Source organism: Phaethon aethereus (genome assembly GCF_964289735.1).
Source record: "Phaethon aethereus genome assembly, chromosome: 25".
Taxonomy (NCBI): Eukaryota; Metazoa; Chordata; class Aves; order Phaethontiformes; family Phaethontidae; genus Phaethon; species Phaethon aethereus.
This window is the reverse complement of record NC_138601.1, coordinates 7,042,689-7,059,058: the sequence shown is the minus strand read 5'-3', so window position 1 is coordinate 7,059,058 and position 16,370 is coordinate 7,042,689. Positions and strand designations below refer to the sequence as shown.

General features: G+C 66.0%; 1 protein-coding gene across 1 annotated transcript in view; it reads right to left on the bottom strand.

Moving 5' to 3' along the window:
* LOC309413452 (amine oxidase [copper-containing] 3-like) overlaps positions 1 to 12,795 on the bottom strand; it is a gene marked incomplete at both ends in the record, with an annotated part of 15,767 nt that extends 2,972 nt beyond the window's left edge. Inside the window, 2 exons of the mRNA XM_082010574.1 lie at positions 1,527 to 1,655; positions 12,648 to 12,795. Coding sequence (XP_081866700.1) covers positions 1,527 to 1,655; positions 12,648 to 12,795 — 277 coding nt within the window. The remainder of the gene's footprint in view (positions 1 to 1,526; positions 1,656 to 12,647) is intronic.
* Positions 12,796 to 16,370: the final 3,575 nt, after the last annotated feature.

Sequence of the window (16,370 nt, the reverse complement as noted above, 5' to 3'; positions counted from 1 at the left end):
TGCAGCATCACACAGTGCCACAGGTCAGCCGTGCTGCAGCCGCCGGCCGCACAGGCACTCAAACAACTGCGAGAGACAGATAATTGCAGTGGTTTAAGCTACTTTGGCATTTACTTGCTGGCAGCAAGCTATAACCCACCCATTACCGCAGCTCGGTTAACCAGCAGCAACTCAACAAGCCGCAGCAACGCGCTCACCGGTGACTTATCGCCTGCGAAGCGGTGCACATGGCAGCTTCCCGGAGGTAGGACAAGTGCCATGGAGAGGGACCCCAGCCCTGCGGGGACAGCGCGGGCAGTGAGGTGCAGAGGGAGGGAGACACCGGCAGTCATTGCTTCTGCGTCCAACAGTCCCACTCCCGCTGCTGGCGGGAGGCACACCAAACTGGCCGCAAAATGGGCAAAACCCACACAACAGGGCCTCAGAGGGCCAGAGGCAGCAGCAAGGGAGAGGACAGGCAGCATCGCTGGGGCTGGGAGCAGCCAAGGGACCTGATGCGAACACACCCGCGACGGGCCACAGCGCAGCGGCAGCCTGGGGGGCAGGAGCCACGGCACCTCCCGGCCGCTGCAGCGGGCGGGCGACAGCACCGGCTCGAGCCGCTGGAAAGCCAGAGCGCGTGCACGGGCAGACAAAAGGAGGGAAATGCCTCACAGGGCGAGGCTGGCGGCAGCACCTTCCCACGTGCCACGGGCACGGCAAAGCCCGAACGTGGGCAGCACCCGCCCAGGGGCCGGCGCACACACCGTCACGGGATGCTCACAGGATGCTCACTGCACGCAGCCGTGGGATGCCTGCGGCGCATAGCCACCCTGGGCACCCCCCCGCGGGCAGGAGAGCCCTGCCCTCGTGCCGGCACAGCCCCCGACCGCAGCCCCTTGCCCAGTCCCACGCGCTGCAGGGCTGTGCAGGGGCCGAAAGCCAGGCAATGCCCCGGGGGGCCATGGCAAAGGGCTCTGGCCATAACACCCCCTGCTCCCACCACCTGCCCCACGCAGCCCCTCCACCGCACCGGCTCCCACACTGCCCTTTGCCCGGTGCTCTCCTGGCCCGGGGGTCTCCGGAGCGGCGTCCTCCCCGGGGCAGGAGCACGGCTCTTCCCCCCGGTGCTGGGCCCTGTGCCCGCTGCGGCTGCCGCCTCCTGCCACAGTAAACACATGGACACGTGTTTCTCGGCACCTCCGGGAGCCCACGATCGCTTCCAGGTCAGAGCCGGCCTCACTCACGGCCGCAGGGCCGGACCCTGCACGCCCCGCGGCAGCGCTGCCAGGCGGCTGCGGTCTGGCCCCAGCCAGCGCCGCTCCTGGCCCCCGGCAGCCCCAGTGGGAGCGCACCCTGCGTCCCCCAAGAAGGGCAGCCCCAAACACGCTCCCTGCGGGACAGGATCCGGCCCTGGGCAGGCCCCAGGAATGGCGGTGCTGGCAGCCGATAGCAGCTGCACAGCACACAGAAGGGCTCCGGTTCCCCCGACAGACACCCACCCCCTCCGCCCACAACGGCTCGCGCCCCTCCCTGCGCCAGCTCACCCCTGGGCAGCCCGATGGCCCCACTCAGTTGGACCCCCGCCGAGGGCTCCCCCAGCTCGGGCCCCCTCGCCCGTGGGCCTGCCCACTGCGGGCAGCGAATGCCGCTGTGCACCATGTCCTGCCCCACAGCTGGGGGGCACAGAGGGCTCCACACCCACCCAAGGGGCCCCGCACGGGCTTCGCGGGGCCAGCAGAGCCCCGGGGCTTGGCGCGGTTCGTGGCTCCTCCGGGGCACAGGAACCGCAGCCCCAGCTCGGCACAGGGTGCCCCGTCCTGCAGCTGCACTCACCCGGGGTCGGGCACCGCTCTGCCCCACGCACCACTCCGGCGTCCTGGCCCCGGGGCAGCCTGGCTGCGGCTCCAGGCAGGCGCTGCCAGCACAGCCGGGCTCCCGGGGCGGCCGTTTCACAGGCTGAGAGCTACAGGAAGGAGCAGAGAGCAGCTATTTCCTTCCAAAATGTCAGCTGCCTGCGCAGGGCAGCCAGCCCCAGGCTGCCGGCAGCTTCCTCCACAACCGCTGCGTGCACGGTGCCTGCCGAGGGAGCAGGGCTGGCACCCCTCCGCGCTCGGCCCCACGCTCCTCTCTGGTGCCGCAGCCAGGCACAGCTTCTGCCCCCAGCGGGCCCGTGGGGCTGAGCCCCCCTGAGCAGCCAGCAGCCAGGGCCGGGACCCCAATGCAAGAGCTCAGCATGGAGGGAGACAGGACGGACTCACCTGCACCCTCAGCTCCGCTCACACTCACCAGCACACAGCACCAGGGCAGAGCCTGCACTGGGAACACTGGGGTGCCGGTGAGCAGCCCCCGGACCCCTGGCCCTGCTCCGAGCTGCCGGGTGGAGCTGGTGGGCGCTGGGTGCGGTGGAGCTGGCACGGAGAGCTGCGGCGCTGGGAACGGGGCAGCTCACGCGCTTCACGCCTGCCTGTGGTTTCCAGCTTTCGGCTGGGAGGCGGCAGCGCCCGCCGGCACGGGAGCAAGCTCCTTCTAGAAGCTCAGTGCTTTGATGGGTTTTGTTTGTCTCCCACAGAAGAGCGGCAGCAGCCGACTGCCCCAGCCCGCCAGAGCCCCCAGCCCACGCTGGAAACTGCCAGGGCCAGGGAGTGGGGCCGGGAGCCGCGGGGCTCACGGAAGAGGCATGGCCAGCTCTGGAAACACAACATGCCCTGCCGAGGGCAGAGGCGATGGGCCCCGCGGCCGGCGGGCAGAGCCCGGACTGGCAGTGCCGGGACCAGCCAGACTTCCCGGCAGCTTTGGGAGCCAAAAATAGAGAACTTGCACCGTTACAGGAACAAGGAAACCCCACACATGGCCTGACGCTGCCCAGGGAGAAACCGGCCCCGCACGCAGGTGGAGACGTCCCAGCCAGGGACGGGCCCTGCCACGCAAGCACTGGGGGGTGCTCAGAGCGGGGGGCTGCCTGCAGCTCAGCTCACGCCGCGGGCCTGGGGCTGTACCTGCCCACTGGCATTTGCTGCCCTCAGGAACGTTTTTTCCACCCTCTTCAGGTTTCCCTTCCAACCATAGAGGCCCAGAAACCTGCGTCAAACCAAAGCCACCAAAATACCCAACGAATTCCCAGAAAAATCCCTTGAATCCAGGGGCTGGGACCTAGAGAGAAAACCACCCTGGTGCACCCGGAGTCACCTCGGTGCAGCTGTGGCCAGATGTAGGCGCTGCCCCGGCACCCGTGGGATTCTGCAAATGCCAAGCATGGAGGAGGATGACACCGGCAGGACCTGGGTCCCCACGGCAGCGTGGGGGGGCTATGGCTACACTGCCACCCCCGAGCCGAGCTCGCCACAGCACACGCAGGAGGGCCAGCCATAGCCCCGTCCCCCGGGGCCACCCGGAGAGGTGAGCCTGCCCTGGCCCTACAGGGCACCAGGTGCCAGGACCACCCGCCTGGCCCCGGCACAATAAGCCGGCTGTGCCGGACCCTGCGCGGGCTGGGCTGTAGGCTGCAGCTGCTTGGGAACAAGGGGGGGCCTGTCTGGGCTCCGGGGGCCGAGCAGAGCACAGCAGCACCACGCAGGCAGCCTGCCCACCCAGACAGATGCGGGCAGCCAGCGCCGGAGCAGGAGCCAGGTGCTGGCGGGCAGACACACCGTGCAGCCACGCCGGCAGAGCCAAGTGCCCACCCAGCCCCTGCAGGCATGAGTCCAGAGTGGATCCTGCAGGACATCTGCCGTGGGGAGCCCAATCCCCACCAGCACCGGTGCTACCCCTGCCGTAAGACCACAGACAGGATTAGAGAGGCCTGGGCAGAGCTTTAATTACTCCCAGCTCCCTGGGGCCAAGCAGCCAAATTAACCGGCTGCGGGGCTAGTGCGGCACAGAGCCTCTGGCTCTGACGCCTCGGGGTCCCAGGGCTTCCCCTGGGCTCCCTGGGGGGATCCCGGGGCAGGTGTGGAGCCACTGCCCACCATAGCATCCCGGCTCTGGGCAAGCACCAGCCCTCGCCGGGAAGGGGATGCGCAGCCACCACATGCCGGGGCACTTGATGAATATATTTTTCCTCCACGATGATAACAACTCACCCCGACCCCCCTAACACTGTGCTGAGGGTGAAGCAGGAGGTGCAGCCCTCAGGGACTCGCGCACCGCCCTCATGCCCGCTCCAGCCCGGCAGCGAGGGTCCAGCTCCGGTCCCCATCCTCCATCCCAGGAGGGAAGAGGCATCACCCCAGACGCAGCCCTGGGGAAGGGCAGGGAGGTGACAGGATCCCAGCGGCCCCCCCAAGGACGGCGTGGCAGCTTCAGGCTTAGGAACGGGCCAGGCAGATCTGGGAAAAGGAAGAAGCCCCCACACCCCTGCCAGCCAGTGCATCCTTGTGTTGCCCCTTCCAACAAACCAGCCACACAGAGTGGCCACTCCCAGGGACCCCACAGACGCCCTGGGGTCCCATGGGTCCCATACCAGCCCCCAGCACCAAGGCTGCCTCCAGCACAGCCCCGAGCTCGCTGCTAATCCCTGCTCAGACCAGCACCAGCCCAGGAGGTACGGGCTGGTCAGAAGGACCTGAGGATTAAGTTCATTTCACCATGGAATTACCCCCGATTGGGGTCTGGAGACACAATTTCATTTTATCTGCCACGCTCCAGTGAGCGCACACAATCACACTAATCCAGTCGCTGGCCAGGCTGGATTTGCAGGGCAGGACCCAGGCGGGCCGGGGGAGATGCTGGCAGCACAGGCACTGGCTGCACCGCTCCGGCTGCATCCATGCCCCTCCAGCCGACGCCACACTCTCCGCGGGGCAGTGGAGATGGTGCAGCAGCCTCCCGTCCTGCATGACCAGCCCAGCCTGTACGCCACGGCACGGGCACCTGGGGCAGGACAGGGATGGCTGGTGACCAGGGACAGGCAGCGAGATGCCAACACAGCGAGGGCACCCGCTGCCCCGCCTGACTACCCTGCCCAGGGAAGAGGCACCGACCACGCTGTGAGAAAGCGCGGGGTAACGTGCAGGACCCACTGCGTAGCCGCAGTTGGGTGGGCAAACCCTCACACCCTCGTCTTCAGGAACAAACACCAAACGCGGGCTGCACGCGCCCGGCTGCACACGAGGATGCTCAGGCAACGGGGGATGCTGGGTGCTGCTCTGCACCCGCCACCAGCAGCGGCTGGCATGGGAAAACACCCGCGGCGCTCTGCCTCACCGGCCCTCGCGGACGTCCCAGCCCAGCGGTGCCCCGCCGTCCCTGCCCGAGGGCAGGCTCGGGCAGCACACCCCGGCACAGCACCGGGCTCCCACCGCTGTGGGCTGACAGCCCAGCGACGTCCCTGGGCAACAGGAAAACTGCTCCCAGGCATCACAGCCTCCCGCCGCAGCAGGCAGGCAGGGCAGGCGCAGGCAGGGCCCAAGCCCTGTGCTGTCCGGCACTAAGAGGATTCGAGGCGCAGGACAGGCAGGTGCCCCCCGAGCAGCCCCTGCATCCCCCACCGCACTCTGCCCCTCCAGGCCACTCGCAGCTGCCGGGCACCGGGGTTTGCGCCCCAGCAGCCGCAGCAGCTCCACACAGGCAGATGCTCTCGCAGTGGGTCAGCGGAGCAGAAGGGAGGGAGGGTAAAGCCTTGCCTTCAGAAGAGGGGGCACGCAGACACCCAGGGACACTAGCAGGAGGGGGGACTAGTCAGAATGGGAATAAAAAATACAAAACACCAATGGTTTCTGCAACAAAATTCTCATTCAGAGCAAGTAAACCTCACAGTCAAACCTGGCCAGGGGTTAAACACCGCGTTCATCCCCAGCGCGCACAAACATGTCCAGGTGGGAGAGCTGGGATTCGTCTTTCCTGGCCCGGGGACACGCTCCGCAGCCCCAGGAGCAGCAGCAGCCGCTGGCAGTGCCGGGGCAGAGCACAGCCCCGGCCCTGGGCTGCACCGTGAGCACCTCACCTAAGCTGTAAACGGAGCGTGCTGCGCCAGGGCAGCTCTAGCACCCAGAGCTGCAGCCCAAAAGCACCAGGGCCACATGTTAACACCACCAAATGGAGCAGGTATCATTGTACAGCTGTTTTCGCTACTGTGAGGGGCTCAGACATGCCGCAAGTGAGAGCTGCCTCTTTCTCTGCTAAAAGCTTTGCAGACAGCCATCGAGCAAGAGGGACAAAGCACCAGACAGCTTGCCCCCAAGCACTCAGCTGCTCGGCGGATGCTGCACAGGCTCTTCGAGCTCTGCCCCAGCACCAGCCTTTTCCCCAATTCCCTCCCCAGCAGGGCTGTGCTATAAACCAGCATTTACATCTCATAACAACAGGAAGACATGAAGTTGCAGCAAAAATGGAGATTGCAAAACTCACCAGTGACTGAACAGGGAGCAAGTCGTGACCATGTTACGGTTTGGCTATACCACTGCGGCTGCCCGATCCTGCCGAGAAGCCGCCCGGCAGCACATCGCTTCCCAGTTTGGCGGAGAGCAGGAGCTGGCACTAGGGGAAACGCAGGGCAAGAAGCGCACCCGCCAGCGAGCAGCCAGCGCTCCCGGCCCCTCTGGTGCAGCTAGATGCGTGGATTCTGCTTTATCAGCAAGTCAGCTCAGCCCTATCGGCCAGGAAGACGGGTTCGCATGTGTGCCTCCCCCTCGACGTTTCCCAACACGGCAGGAGAAGCGGTTCACGGCAGTCTACCTTTTATCAGCCAGCAGACGTTGCTAGAACTGTTGCTGCATGTAAAATTTGGGCATGCCCAGCACTGCTTGGATCCCTGCACCAGCCACATGGTGCCAGGGTAAACACCCCCGCCCCCTTCCTCCCGGGATCAAAACACTTGGGGGTTGCAAAATAGACACCCCATGAAAGGAAAGGCATGCCACAGAAACATTACAGCTGTCGAGGCTACTTCTCCCGGAGCATGCCGGAGCCCCAGAGCCAGCAGCCAGCACAGCCTCCCAGGCCGGAGCTGCCTGTGCAGCCGCAGAGCCAAGCCCTGACCCATCCCGGCGAGGCGGGGACTGGCAAGCCCCTGTCTCCGTCCCCGGGTCGCCCAGCACGCGCAGCCCTGCGCCGGCTCCCCCGCGGTGCATTCGGCCCCGTAACGTGGAGGCTGCTCCGAGGGCAGCACCCACAGCCGCATGGTGGGAAGCCAGCGGCTGCTGCAGCCCCACCAGGCAGAGGGACCGCAGCCCCCAGCGCAGGCACCTGGGGATGCCGATGGGAAGGAGGTCCTGCTTGACTCACATGCCGTCCTGCCGTGCCTAGGCTCCCACCAGCTCCCCGGGGCTGCCGTGAAGCCCGTTGAGCACAACCCGGCTTACAGTCATTCCTTGCAAACCAGAAAGTCATTTCCCAGCTGACGGGGCCACTTTACTGTACTCAGCACAACACAGTCACCGCTCGCCACCCCACCACCCACGCTGTGGACGAGTGCAGGGAGCAGGGATTTTTCACAAGCAGAGTATCTGGGTTTTGCTATCACTCGAGAGAGAGCTGGGAAACCCCACAGCAAAGACCTCACAGCCTCTTTGGAGTCAGCACTTCCCCTGCAGCGAGAGGGGAAGGTCCCTCCAGAAGCTCTGTGCAACCCCACACCAAGCATCCCCGGCTGCTGCTCCCTGTCCCCAGCGCCGGGGCCAGCATCCCTCGTCCTGCCCCGACGCATCAGCTGCAGGACAAGGTGGTCACAACAAAGCCATCGAGGTGATTGTAGTGACAACTGCCAGGGGGCAAACACCCCCCGAGGGAGGACACTGTCCAAGTGCCACGAAATGCAGCGTGTGACATCCACCCGTCACGCCCCGTTCCCAGCCCGGCTTTCCCGTGTCTCTGGGCACAGGCTGTTGGCACCTCTCAACCTGCACCAGAGCTCCTCCTCCACATGGCTGCACACGCGGCACAGCATGGCCCTCCCTGGCCCCAGGGACGGTTATAAAACCCAAGGAGATGGTCTCCATCCTCATGTCCAGCACCTCAGAGACCTGGGAGCCATGGCAGGTCGGGCTGCGATTCTGAAGGCTTTGGGAGCACCAGGGCTTGCTGCAGCCTTCTGTGGGCAGGTGACCCTGACACCCCACCACCTCCCCCTCACCCAGAGCCAGGCGGATGGGGCAGAGCCAGGCTCGGTGTTGGACCCCAAGCAAACCTCCCTCCAGCATGGGATCGCTGCACTGGTGCAAACACATCGAAGCACAATGGCAAACCTTGGCTCCAAATCACCATCGAGAGGGTACTGCAATGGCAGCCAGCCCTCCCGCACCAGCACAGGGCCGTGCTCCCCACATCGGGCACAGAGCCTTCTTCCCAAAGACAGGGTGTGTGTGGGGGGAAGAGGGACAAAGCTCCTGCAGTGCAGGGCAGGTTTCCTGGTGCCCGTGGTGGGCAGACCACCACACGGCACACGCACCAGCTGCCGCCGCAGACACCAGCTGCCTGGGCTCACACAGCTTTGGCGGCAGCCACGAGTGCTGCTGGGGATGTGGGGCTGGCCACAGGCAGCCAGCGGGGTAAGACAGCCCAGGGCCAGGAATGTCCTGCTGCAACAAGGCGACCCATGCTGCAGGGACTTCGTGTGCCATGTCCCTGCCACGGGCAAGCCACGCGGCCCTGCACGGCGCTGTGGTCCTGCCATGGCAGTGCCAGCCCTGCACTCCGTGGCAATGCACCCCAAGAACCATGAACAAACTGCTTGTTGTCACTGCCTGTCCCTTGTCCTCTGCCACGGGGCTCCCCTGAGCGTGGTGGGGTGCGCGGGCTCCTGCCACGTCTCACCACGAGTTCACGTGAGCCAATGGCCCTGCTGCAGCTGACATCGGAGGTGTTACTGCCATCATCAGTTCGGGCAGAAGCAGAGCCAGAGAGCCCTTGGCAGTGCCAGTGCCCGCACTCCGGTGCTGATGCGACCTGGGCGCTGAAGACCTGGAGCCGCTCGGTGTCATGGCGAGGAGCTGCCGGGAGCCTGGCCTGGCGCAAGCCTGGCGGCCGGCTGGCTGGGCACAGAGCCCTGACAGCTCCTGTATCCCGCTGGACAGGTGGCTGCCGCTCCGCTGGGCTCGCAGTCACCCGGTTGCACGCTCCAGCCGGCACACAAGCTGGGTGAAAGGCCACCGGGCGCTGCAGTCCCCCAGGGTGTCACTGCTCCGGCCCCGCATGGGGGAACATTTTCCACCCACCTTCGACTCTGCCCAACAGCACGGAGCCATGTGTCCCACTGCCGGTGAGTGGGACCCCCACTCCCGCCACGCTGCCCCAGTCCGGTGTGCTGCCCGTGGCAGGACCCCCGCGTGCCCGGCGCCGGAGCTCGGGGCCGGCCCCCCCGCGCCGGGACGCGCAGCTTGCGGTTTCGGCGGCCGCCGCTCAAGCTGGTCCCGGCCCGGGGCGGCGGCGGGAACCGACCCCGCTCCAACGGGCGACGAGCGCCCCCGCCCCGGGATGCGCCGCGGCCCCGGCCAGCCCCGCCGCCCGCCCCGGCCCGCGCAGCGGCCGCGCGAAGTCCGCGCCCCCCCCCCTCCCCCGGGGAGCGCCGCGGGTGGCTCCGCTCGCTGCCCGCGCCCCTGCCCGGCCCTGCCCGCACCTGCGCGGCCCCTCGGCCCGCAGCGAGGCCGCGGGCCCGCCGGCCCCGCCGCAGCGCCCGGCCCCGCCGAGGAGCTGCGCCCGGCTGGGAGTTACGAAACACCCAAAATATTTACCGACGGGCGGAGGGACGGAGGGAGGGAAGGGAGGCGCGCGCCCCGGCCCCCCGCCGCAGGTGCCCCCGGCCCCGCCGCGGAAAGCGAAAGCGGCCCCGGGCCCGGCGGCGATGGCGGCCCCGCACCCGCCCCTACCTGCGGCCGCGGCGGCTGCGGCTCCGCTGCTCCGGCCGCGCTCGGCGCTCGGCTCCGCCGCCGCTCTGCCCCCTCCGGCCCGGCCCGCGGCACCGCCCCCCCGCGGCACCGCCCCCCCCGCCCCCGCCGCGCCACCGGCACCGGGCACGGCCAGAGCCCGAAGCCGTTGCAAGCTTCAGCACCGGCTACGGCGGGGCACAAACCGGCACCGGAGTCTGCCACCGGATACCAGGGAAGCCCAAAACAGCACCGGGCGAGGGTGCTGGGCACGGGGATGCCCAAACCGGTACCGGGCCTCGGCAGCGGCAGGAGCCAGCTCCCACATCGGGCACGGGGGGGGGTCCCACTCCCACACCAGCACTGGCTCTGGGGGAGCCCACTGCGGCACCGGGCACTGGCACTGGCATTGGGACCCTGGCACCAAGCACAGCCGTGAGCCCCCCCGGGCACGGGGACCCCTGTCGGTGCCTCTCCTTTCTCCCACATCCTCCCCAGCCTCCCAGGCCTCCGGCCATTTCCCCCTCTCCGCCGTAGCATGCCCACGGGACGGGCTCTTCTCCCGCAGCCCTGCAGCCACCTCAGCTGCCCACACATGCCGCTGTGTGCCGACCGGCTCCTCTGCAGCACATCCCCGACAGCCGCTGGGCTGTGGCGAAGGTGCAAATGCTGCTTGTTGCACCTATTAGTATCTCTTAATGGTTTCTTTGTGCTGCGCTGCCTACAGGCCTCGGCTGCCTCCCGCTCGCCCTGAACCTCTCCCCGCGCCCGGAGAGAGAGCGGGTTTCCTGTGGGAGCTGTGTGGGCCCTGCCAGGGTTTGCATGCGAGTACGAGGAGAGAAAGGACATCCCATCCCGTCAGGCACAGGAGGAGCGACGCCACCGCCCCAGCTCCCTCCAGCTGCACAGGCTTCCTCCCTTTTGGTACCTCAGCCACAGGCACATGCGCCCCGCTCGGTGCGAGGGGCGCGGTGCCGGGGCTGCTCCAGCGGCTCAGGCTGGGCTCACGGGGACAGGCTCCCACACCACAGGGCCGGCAGTGCCAGCTGGCCGGGCGTGCAGGGGGAGGCCACCATCCAAGGTCGGGGAAAGCAGCACTCCACCAGCCCAGGGAGCTCCCAGGGCAAGGAGCCTCCAGGGACAGGAGTCATCCAAGCGGTGAGACCAGTGGGGACGAGCACAGCAGCCACGAGCCACCTCCCGATGACAGAGTCCTGTCACGTTTCCTTCATCCCTGCACGTGCCCGCCTGGCGCAGCAGCCGCTCAAGCAGGTACATCCACACCAGGGTGCAGCACCGGGCCACTGGCCCTGGCAGGAGCACAGCAGCCGAGGCTGGGCGCTGTGGCAGGACGGGAGCACCGGCCGGGTGTCACAGGGTCCGTGGGATTTATCGGCTCCTGCCAAGCACCTGCTGTGCCAGACCTGGGCTCCCTGCATGTGCCTGAGACAGGTTCCCCAGACCCCAGTGTCACGTTTCCTCGCCGCTGCGGTACCGGGCAGCCGCACACACGGCTGAGGGTGTGCCTCATGCTGACCCTGGCCAGTGACTGCACCAGGCCCCCCACGTGAAACGAGCTCAGCTCCCCTGTTTGGATCCAGATGCCTTCTCCTGCTGCAGGCCCTGGGCTGACGCTGTGAGGCCACATGCACGGCCAAGGTCCCCAGTGCTGCACAGCCTTGTGCACCAATGGGCCAAGGATGCTGGGAGCGAAGGCGGGTGAATGGGCACCAGTGCATCTCCCTCTCCCGAGCTGCCACATTCCCCATGAGCTGTAAGGGGACACAAGGCGCTACCTGCTCCTCTAGCGTCCCCCAAACAGGGAAAGGTGGCAGTGGCCGTGAGAAAACCAGCTCAAGGAGTTCTTGCACAGCTGCCCACCCACACCACACACCTCCCAGGCAGCCCTGGCACCCCAGGGCAATGGGGCACCCCGGGTGATGGGGCACCCCGGGCAGCAGGCGGCTGCTGTGCCGCAGCAGGGAGAGGCGATCGGGCAGGAAGCAATACTGGGTGTGCTTGTTTCAGCTTGAGCGCTCTTGCCAGCCGCATGGGATCTCCTGGGCTTTCACTTTCGTTACCAGTTAATCTTCTGCGGCCTGAAAAAACTTTGGAGGGAAATTCAGCCAGCACAGGGTACCGTCCTGCTCTGGCCTGGGAGAAGCATGGGTGACTCCTGACCAGGGCTGGTGAGCATCCAGCGCTAGCCCTGGGAAGCCAGGAGAGACGGGCTCGGCTCTCCTTGCTCGAGAGTCAGTGCTGAGGCAGGATTGTTCTCGGGATAGTAAATGCGCCAGAAATTACAAATCGCTTGGCAATTATGTAAGAGCATGGTCCCAAGTTCTCACCTCTCCGTGTTTTTAATCTATTGCCTTTGTATAAAGCCCTCCTTTTTCCGTCGGGAGCATGCAGCCGTGGGAGCTGGTTCATGGGGAAGCGAGCCCAGGGGACAGCGCTGTGAGCCCTGAGAGCTGGGGCCACAGCAGGAACACAGCAGGATGCCCAGGGACCCTTGTCAGGCCAGCAAAGCTGTAGCCTGCCTGGGGTGCCATGGCCTTCGGGGCTCTGCTGCCCAGACTGACTTCCCCAACCAGCCCTTCTCCAGCTCCAGCTCCTCACTGCCCAGTCTGGCTCCACGTGTCCAAGAGATAAATACCCCTGAGCCAGGAGGGCACCACCCCAGCACCTGCTCCCATGCAAATGCCAGCCACAAACTGCTGTTTTTCGGCTCATCTCCTCCCTGCCAGCACTCGCTATGTGCCCAGAGCAGCCCAGGATGAAGGGGACAGCCCAGGGGGATGAGTGGCTCCAGGTCCCACCAAATGTTTCGTCGCCTGTGCACGGACACTCGGGAGGCTTGTCACGCACATGGGGCTGACGCATCACTGCTGAGCCGCTGCCAGCACTGGCTGCCATTGCCAGTGCTCCCGCAGTGCTCCAGTCCTCGTGGGGAGGTGAGCTGGGACCCTGGTGAGCTGGTGATGGGCGCCCAGTGTGGGGCGAGCATCTCACACATCGTCTTTTTCCACTAAGACAAAAGAAAGGAATGGGGAAATCAGCAAAAGGACTGCACTCCCTGCCCTTCCTGCCTTGGCTGGGGACGCTCACACTCCAGCAAGTTGCATCACACAGACAAACGGCTTTCACAATCCCCAGCCCACATAACCCATCGTCAGAGCCATCCAGGCACTGGCTGCTCCGGCTGAGAAAATCAAGGTCACATGCAATGCCTGTGGCTGCCGGGCTCCCGGCTGGGCACTGCAGGTCCAGGCAGCTCCGGAGGGTCCTGGGGATGCAGCGCTCCCCATGTCATAGACCCACATGGCCACGTGTGCTCAGGAGGCCTGGAAAACGTGCACAAAACATCCTCTGTTCCCTCTCCTCTCCGACTTCTCCCTCCCCTTTTTGGTCGGAAGGGGAAAAAAAGGGGGAGGAAGAAATCAGTGACAGGAGAGAAAGTGGAGAGTGCTCCATGCTGAGAGGGCAAATAAAATCAAATAAAATCAGAGTTTCATTTCAAACAGATCCCAAAGAAAACTCTGAGCTGGTTGGTGAGGGTGTTACCCAAGAGAAATTCTTCTTTTCTGGAAGGAGGAATGGAGTGGGGGAACGGTGGCTGCAGCAGTAGCTGATGGAGGGGCTGCCCTGACTCTGCCCCAGTGCTGTCCCAGCAGCAGCGCCTGTGCTCGTGGTGGCTCCTGGGGACAAGGGGGCCACGCCAGGCCATCACAGTGGCAGCCCGAGGATCTGTCCTGGCAGGACGGACTCTGCAAACACCAGAGGAGATTCCTGGGCACAGCTGGCGTTCTCCCCTCTGCCATCTCGCCTGACCCTGCTTCGGTGCAGAGGAGCCAGACCCTGCCACATGAGGGTGGGCAGCAGGGCAGTGCATCGGCATCCGGGGGATCTAATGGGCAACGCCGGCACCTCTGGGCAGGATTTTCCAGCTGACCGAGCATGGCAAAGCACCTGAGCCTGGTCACAACCCTGGCACGCTCCTGGCGCTACTGGGTCCCTGCTCTCATCAGGACCTCTCTTGCATTGGTCCTCAGAAAGTCTCAAAAAGCCTCTGGGAAGGTAAACAGTGTCCAGGCTGAGCTGCAGCCAAACACATTGTCATCTCAGATGAGCTCAACAGGATGCCGAGTGACGCTGCGTATTCAGGGGAGAGAGGGAGCATGGGGCTTCGTAATTGATTTCCTAGAAAATTGCCTCTGTGTTTGGAGCGAGAGCGTGAGGAGCGCAGGCAGAGCGGCCTTCTTCTCTAAGTGACATCTTGAGGGTCTTAATTATTTCTCAGGAGTGGAAGCATTTATTTAGGCAGTTGCTGGAGAGGTGCCAAGACCGCTGGCTGTTGCTCTCCCCTCCCCAAAGTCCTCCCGGTACACGATGTAAGCCAGGCTCCTCCGCACCCCGCTCTGCCGCTCCTGGGACGCGCCCGGCGCAGCCAAAGTGCCAACATGCCGACCACATCACCTGTGGGCAGGGCGCAGCCTCTGCTCCACCTCCTCAAGCTTATCAGTGAGGCGGGAGGTCTTGCCGAGGACCCCAGCCTCGACCCGTCCCTGCTTTGGGTCCCATGCGGTCCCAGAATCTTTGCTGAGGCCAGAAAACCCCGTTGTGATAATCCAGCCCAGTTAATGAAAACCAGATGAATCCCCAAATTAGCCACAGCTTCATGTTTTCCCACTCAGTTTCAAACGCACAGCAAGGGCGAAGCTTCGGCAGGGCTGCGCTGGCCACATGCCCGCGGCTCCCGGCATGGTGCCCTCCTGCCCGCCCCGGCAGCCCCGAGCCCCTTCTGCTTCGGGGGTGGGCACCCGCGGGCAGGGACCACGTCACGGGCTTGGCCACACCAGCTCAGCGAGCCGCAGCCGTCCCCCCCGCGGCAGATTTCCCAGCACCGGAGCCACTCCTGGGTCCCCGGCCAGCACCGTCCCCGGCTCCTCGCCCCAGCAGCTCCCTGTGCTCTCTGCAGAGCGGAGCGGGCAGGAGCGCCTCAGCCAGCAGCAAGGAGCCATGGCCGTTGCCTCGCGGTCCCGCTTCCCAGGGCAGCCACTGCCCCGGCTGCCCTGGTGCCCGAGCACAGCACGTCCTGGTTTCCCTGACATGGCCCGTAAGTCCTCCTCTGGGGAGAGGGGGATGCACCCGGTGCTGCCAAAGCCGGAGTGGCCGCTGGGCACAGGGAATGGCCTGCCCGTGCCACAATGGCCCCACCGTCCCCCGGGACCTGGGCATGACGCAGAGGGGATGGGCTGGAGCTGGCTGGGCTATTTCTGCTGCAACCGAGGGCTACGAAGGGAGGTCCCATGGGAGAGCCAGCCCGGATGGGCCCCGTGGGGCTCTGACCCCGCCGCGGGCAAGAAGATGCAAAACCCCAGGGAGGGAGGAGGCTGCTTGCGGGAAGCGGGGATGGTGTCTGGCCAGGGTATGGAGCGGGCAGCGCAGACCCTGCCGCGGCCCAGCCAGCCCGCAGGCAACGCGCAGCTCGGAGCCAACGGGCAGGGGAAAGCGGGGGGCACCTGGGAAGCTCGTCACTGCCGGAAGCTCGTCACCGTCACAAGCTTGGCCCCGCAGTGCCTTGGACCAGTGGGAGGGGAGGACCTGCTCCAGCAAAAGACCTGGGAAATGGCATTTTGTCCGAGGGGGAATTTCCACAGGAAACCTCTGCTTCCAGCCACTCGGATATGGCTGGGAACAACCCCAGCAAACGCTCAGTCTCAGCAGCCAACAAGCACTATTGCCTGGGCAAAGGCTCTTTGTTCCTTCGTATCGTTCAGCCAGCTTGGAAAAACCAGCCGGGCTTCTGCCTACTGAAAAACACCGGGCAATAACAGCCAGGCTGGGTCTGTGATGGGAACCGGAGCCCTCCAGCAGCCTGGTGGGTGCTGCTGCACCCCGGGGGGGCACAGGGCGCCCAGCCAGCACCCACAGCCCAGCCCAGACTGAGGGCACGAGCACCTCACACCCGTCCCAGGGCTGCAGGGCTGGGGCTGGCTGGGGGGGCTCCACTAGCGGGGGCATTGAGGCAGCACCCGGGCCCCCACCCCATGCCGGTGCAGTCGTGCATCCCCGCGCTTGCCGGAGCACTCCCCTCGGCAGAGCCCAGGTTGCCACAGTAACCGCTCAGTCCCAGCCAGCTCCTGCCATAAACACGCTGCCGCGGGTCAGCCCCGTTCAGCGGCGGCTGTGCCAGGGCTGGGGCCGCGTGGCAGCGCAGCCGCCGCAGCAGGACCGAGGCCCCATGGTGCTTCTGCAGGCAGAGCCGGGGTCCCTGCCGTCTGGTGCAGGATGCCAGCACAGCGCGGCACGGCGCAGCACGGCACGGCTGAGCACGGGCCAGGCTTGGGCCAGGCTTGGGCCAGGAGGCTGGAACGGGAACTAGCAATCGGGGCCGAGGAGGAAGCAGGAGGGGAGCAAAAGCAGGAACTCGAAAGCAAGAGCAGCCCTGAGCCCTGCCAGGGCCGGCTGCTGCCCCCACGGCAGCCGGAGCTAGAGGAGATGGCGGCTGGGCAGCTCCGAGGGGAAAGCCTCCCGCTCCATCCCGGCCAGCAGCAGGCTGAGGTGAGGGCTGGGGGCTGCTGTGGGGCA